Raw genomic sequence first — 6,000 nt, forward strand, 5'->3', positions numbered from 1 at the left:
AAAATGTTTTACGGAGTATTTTTGGGCCAAATGAGATTTTTGGCGTGTGTTGGAAAATTATCATTTTCGGGGAAAATGATATTTTGAGAAAAATGCATATTTCATCATATGCATGCATGTTAGTTGTATTAAATGCATTTTATTCCTGAGATTATTTTGGGTTATACTTACCTGCGGTACCATTCTGTGGTAACGCAGATTTTGATGCAGATGAGGAGGAGGAGGGTGAGCCTGAGGAGACGGCTCCGCCCGAGGAGTGATCTAGGATCACTGTTTATTGTTATTTTATTTTACCCTTCTGTATTTTCGGGACATGTGTTAACTTATTTTGGATGACTGTATAACTGTTTTTAAATCTTTACTGATGTTTACTTGTATTTAAATTCTGGTACTTAGTTGACTAATCCGCTGCGTTGTTGTTGTTGTCCACTGTTGCATGTACACACACTTGGCACTTTCGTTGGGATGTGTGACCGTGTTGTCATCATCCCGGCGTCTCGATTCCCGTGTTTTCCTTAGATGGGGGTCGGGGGCGCCACAGTCTTTGTGCCCACTTTCGGGTTGTTCTTTTGAGCTATACTGGTCTAACTCCAATGACCAACATAGATAGTCAACATGATGATTCCTCTTTTGAACTCCCCCCCCCCCCTGCGGGGGTATAAATTTACAAATATGACGAACTTCTCATGACTATGAGAGAGGTAGGGGAATATGATAAAACTAAAGACTTAATAATTACTCATGCATCGCACGGGTATACATCTAGTGATCTCAATTTCAAGATTCTAATTCTTTAGCTAAGATGTGACATAATTACAGTCAAATACCAATAAGTTTAAGCAGCAACAGAATTTGGTTTATTGCTCCAAGTAACAGTTATACAATCATGACTTCAAACATGCATGACCAGGGTTTAGATTATAAGTGCATTTCTTGCAACATCCTGTTAAACCAATGGATCAATATCGAAGAGAAAAGAATTAAGAACAAACCACATGCTTTCTGTTTACTTTTAAGTCCCATCGCCCAACTCATATCTAGTGAAACAAGAAAAATCCCCTGCCGTTTCTTGATATTCTTCCACACCTCAACCCCCTAAAAAAAAAAAAAACAATAAGGCCCTCCGACCCACTTGAATGCCAACTGCAGACATGTTTTGATATTTTACTTCAACGACCATCTGCCATCCCTGCCAAGCCTCTCTCTCCGTGACATAACGCCATAACCATTTCCCCCATAGAGCTTGAATAAAAGCAAATTTCTAATCCCAAACCACCCAACAAGCTTAGGGTGCATACCTTAGACCACCAAACAAGTTGCAACTTTAATTCATTGTCAATTCCAGATCGAAACTTCTTTAAAAAAAATTATAAGATAAATTTACTAATGAGCAAAAGGTGTTACCAAGTACATAGGAAGTATACATTAGAGACACCTAGATAGAAAGAGTAAAAAGGCCATTGAATTTAGAGAAGGCGCCGAGCAAAGTACCATGTCATGGTAAAGACTCATGAAAACTCAAAAATTTTCAGTATATATAAAGAAACAAAAAGTTCAAAAACTAAACTTGTCATCACTGGCTCTACAATAGTTTGACTAACAACTTGTTCCAAATCATAAGCCATTTGTGAAACATGAAATCCATCGCAACAATAATTAAATGCAAAAGTTTCATACAGCATGTAGTTTAGTAGTATCATGTGTAGTTGTTAGGATTCAATGCTTTCACAATAAAAATATGTGAATCCTTAGCAGTATTAGAAATAGACCTGGAAAACCATGTGTCAAGAACATCTGGATCCTGATATATTTCTGCATCTTTTCCATACTTCTGAAAAGCTTTCTCACGAGCTTCATCAGCACTCCTTGCAACGATATATTCTTCTTCACAATCCTTTCCCACAATGTACCAAACAGGTATGCGGTGTCCCCACCAGAGTTGTCTGCTTATACACCAGTCCTTAATATTTGATAGCCAGTGATTGTAGATCTGCAACAATAACAAAATCATGTTAAAGATAACCAATGGTATGAAGGTACCCTTATTAAACATAGATGTTTTTGTGTGACAATTGTTTTTTAAAAAAATCCATCATCTTCGTTATTAAATTTCTAAGAGAAGCCATACTCAAATGGTGAAGCATTGGAGATCAAGGCAGAAGCTGCATAATTTAGAAATAACAGTAAAATAAAACTAAAACAGCCAACAGACAATACGAAGAGAAAAGCTTTCTAGTGCACTTCAAATGCACGAAGACAGATATATGTGCATAACAATACCTTCTCAAATCTTTCAGGAATAATGCTTAATTCTCTTTTTTCAACTGCAAGAAGAGCTTTCTCCGCCAGGGGCTCCATGCTAACAAACCACTGCCTGCTAACTAGTGGCTCTATTATCTGGTGGAGGAAGGGGGGAAGGGGAAAAAATAGTAGGGAAAATACAACATGAGAAGAAATTCACAATGGAATGGCTATCCATTATCTAGATGAAATTTTCAAATTAGTAAACTAAAGCAACATCTCACTTCTCCACCACGTTGGGATCTGGGAACTCGTAGAGTGTGCGGTTGCTTTTTCACAGCCAAGCCCGTCTCCTCCAGATCTGCCCACAGCTTCTTCCGGGCCTCAAACCGATCAAGGCCACTATTATTATAAATGTCAATGTCATATGTTAGGCACAGCATAGAAAGCTTTCTCCAATATGATGCATGTATAGCAATCAAATAAAGCTAGTTTAAAAGATTACCAGTATAATCCAGCAACCTCGTTAAGTGTCCCGTCCTTGTTCATGACATTAAGTATTGGGAGACCAAGCTTTCTTGCTAGAAGATAATCATTATGATCATGTCCAGGGCTTATCTTCAGCACACCAGTTCCAAAGTCTTTATCAACTTGCTGTCAGACATAGCAGGAAAAAGTAAACTAGAAGAAATTGCTAACCAGGAATTATATGAAATTAGTGTAAGGAATAAGAGTATGAAAATTACAAGTATACATCTACTTAGCAAAATTTGACAAACCTACCAAGCATTCATTCTCCAGGAATGTTAATGATCTACATTCTATTTTCTAGGAACCAAAAGAGGGCCATAAAACAATTATGACTTTTGAGAACAGGAGAGCATCAGTAATCAAGGGATTGAATCAGAAATGTACGAATAAGTAAAATTCAGACAGACTTGAAATTCAGATTACTAATGACAGCATTTTCCTTAAGAGTCTCATAGAAATTTCAAATGCCTAGAACAAGGCAGTGGGGCCCACTTACTGTGAAGGAAGCTCCATTAAAAGAAAAAAAACTTGGCACAACCTCCCCCAAGATGTTGGGGGGGGGGGGTTCTATGAATGGATTTCTACTGATTCAAATATTGCCCTTGTACTATTGTACCAGCACAGTGCATATACCAATCGAAATAAGTAAGAAACTTCAGGAATACTTAGCACCATATCCACAATGAAAAAATAAACTAATTACGGAATGATCTTCAAGCAAAATATTTTCCAGAAGCTTTTACCCTGTCAGAGATGATAGGGACATGGCGGCCATATGTCATAGGCACAATCGCCATCATACCTATATACTTGGAATATCGATCATCCTGCAAAAGTAAACACATATAGCATGCTCATGAAGTAGAACAGCAAAAAGTGCAAGAAAGAAAGGAGGAGGGGAGCATACAACTAGTATATGATTTCCACGCAAATGTCAAATTTTCAAGCATGGTGGATGACTTCATCTACCCAGACACTGGTATAATCAAGAATTTTATTTCTGATTTACTACTACGTAGACTTGATTGATGAAAGTAAAAATAAATATTGTGTTGTTTAGATAAATAAATAAAATAAATCATGAAAAAATTCTTAAAAAGAGCCAAATCGGCACAAAGTACAGTACTCTTGAAATGATTATAGGAAACAATATTGGTCAAAACTAGGGATGTAATCGGTTCGGTTCAGTCCGGTTTTGGACTTACTGGTGAACCAAACCGAGACAAGTCGGTTTTGGAATTCTGAAAACCAGAACCGGCTGGTTCACCACGGGAACTGCTACTTTCAGTTTTCTCGGTTGTTTCCAATTCGGTTCAGCTATACAGAGGTTATTCGGTTTTGGGCTTTCTTGTTGGACTGGTTGGGTTTTCTGACCCAAATGAATAATTTTTTTAGCCCAAATATGAGTTTTAGAGCCCAAAACATTATTTTCAGCTAAAAATACCATGAATATAACTAAATAAATGCTCAAAACAATTAGCCACAACACACTAATTAGTCTAATTACAACATACATATAATAATGCCTAAAAGACCTATCAAAAATGCACATAACAACATTCCAAAAGGCTAAAAGCCTAAAACATGCACATAAGTTAATAAGTTATAACCAATTTGCATGAATACATCATCTAATTAATAAGTGCTATATATTATACTAATATGTGATATATATTACATATGATAAGTTTGATAAATATTATGTTGTATGTACAAAGTCACAACAATATATACATACACATATATACATACATATATATATATATATGTTACTTATCAAAACATTATTAAAAATGTAAGTATGTAACCTAGAATGTAGCCTAATATATAAGGATAAACAATAACATGTTAATAACTTAATATTAAAATTAATGAATAAGAGTGAGTCTATATCAAGGAAGCATAAATAATAAGATTAGACTTTCATGCTATAATTATTAAATTTATAATATACATAATATATATAGCATATATAGCATATAATATGCATAATATAAAGCAATTAACTATATATATAATTTGGTTCGGTCCCGTTTTCATGATTCGGTCCCCAAAACATGAAACCGGACCAAACCGATTTTCATGAAATTTCAGTCTAGGGAACCAAAACCAACCAAACCGGTCGGTACGGTTTGGTCGGTTATTCTTTCACCCCTAGTCAAAACGGATCAAAATAATCCAAAACAGACAACACAGGCCCATATTCGACTCAGTAAAAAATACTTCTTATTCTTACAAAAGAAAAACAGGGACATACAAATTTCCAAACAAAATGCAATGTGCATGGATTGCACACAAATTTTAGTTTCAGTGGTAGATGTGCAAGAAAAGCTGAGAGTATATTCCACTGTCACTTATAAGGTCTTATTTGCAATATTGCATTAAAATAATATCCATATGTTTGCAGTAAAACTGATTTGTTTCTAATCCACTTCAAAACATCTACATTCTTATCTTCAGTTATAATTCAACCTACTCAACCATTGCACAAATCTTGTGTCAGCCACTAACTCAGAACACATGACAAACTTTTAACTCCAGGAAATATTCCAGTAAGTACATACAAAAAAAATCCTAGTAAAGTAGCTAAATAAATCATTTAAAGGGGGCAGAAAATAAAGATTTGAACCACAGGTTTGAGATACATCCAGGGAAAAAGGAAAGTTCTGAATCTCAGGTTTGAGATTATATACTGGGACAAAGGCAACTAATCTTGATCCCAAGGACAGAAAGTGACAAAGCATACCTTCACCAGTACAGATAGTTTAAGACCACAATGAGAACCACAATGACAATCATATAAGCAAAGCATAAGCTCCAAACACCTGGCCCATTAATCTTATTATTGAAAGTGCAAGCCTGCAAGGCAAACGAAGCTATCCTACCTTTGGATGCACTGCAATAGCTACATCACCAAATAAAGTTTCTGGACGTGTTGTTGCTATTGTCAGATAGTCATTACTACAAGACAAAGGAAAATAATATATGAATATACTAAAGAGGCTGTGTAAGTGCATAAAACATAGCTTGTTTAAGATATGCAACAATTATAGCATTCGAAAGTTTATAATTACAAAGAGAGCACAATAGAACAAAGGTTATAGTTAAAAGATCATATTGAAAAAGTTCTGGCTTAAGCACTAGCATTCGGCCTATAAATGTTTATTGGAAACCTGACTCATGTCTGATGAAAGTTCACTGAGAGAAAATCTGGCAGAGGCCATCTGT

General features: G+C 35.6%; 1 protein-coding gene across 2 annotated transcripts in view; it reads right to left on the reverse strand.

The window, feature by feature from the left end:
* Positions 1–5,734, reverse strand: part of LOC109000863 (valine--tRNA ligase, chloroplastic/mitochondrial 2) — a 52,250-nt gene extending 46,516 nt beyond the window's left edge. For both annotated transcript variants that reach the window (XR_004801148.1, XM_035688470.1), the window contains exons 1-6: positions 5,658–5,734; positions 3,516–3,599; positions 2,747–2,895; positions 2,526–2,643; positions 2,281–2,397; positions 1,770–1,990 (exon numbers count right to left, since the gene is read on the reverse strand). Coding sequence is in view for 1 of the 2 variants with exons in the window: in XM_035688470.1 (XP_035544363.1) it covers positions 1,770–1,990; positions 2,281–2,397; positions 2,526–2,643; positions 2,747–2,895; positions 3,516–3,572 (662 nt within the window). In the remaining variant the exon portion in view is untranslated. The remainder of the gene's footprint in view (positions 1–1,769; positions 1,991–2,280; positions 2,398–2,525; positions 2,644–2,746; positions 2,896–3,515; positions 3,600–5,657) is intronic.
* Positions 5,735–6,000: the final 266 nt, after the last annotated feature.

The sequence above is a fragment of the Juglans regia genome, chromosome 3 (assembly GCF_001411555.2).
Source record: "Juglans regia cultivar Chandler chromosome 3, Walnut 2.0, whole genome shotgun sequence".
Lineage (NCBI taxonomy): Eukaryota > Viridiplantae > Streptophyta > Magnoliopsida > Fagales > Juglandaceae > Juglans > Juglans regia.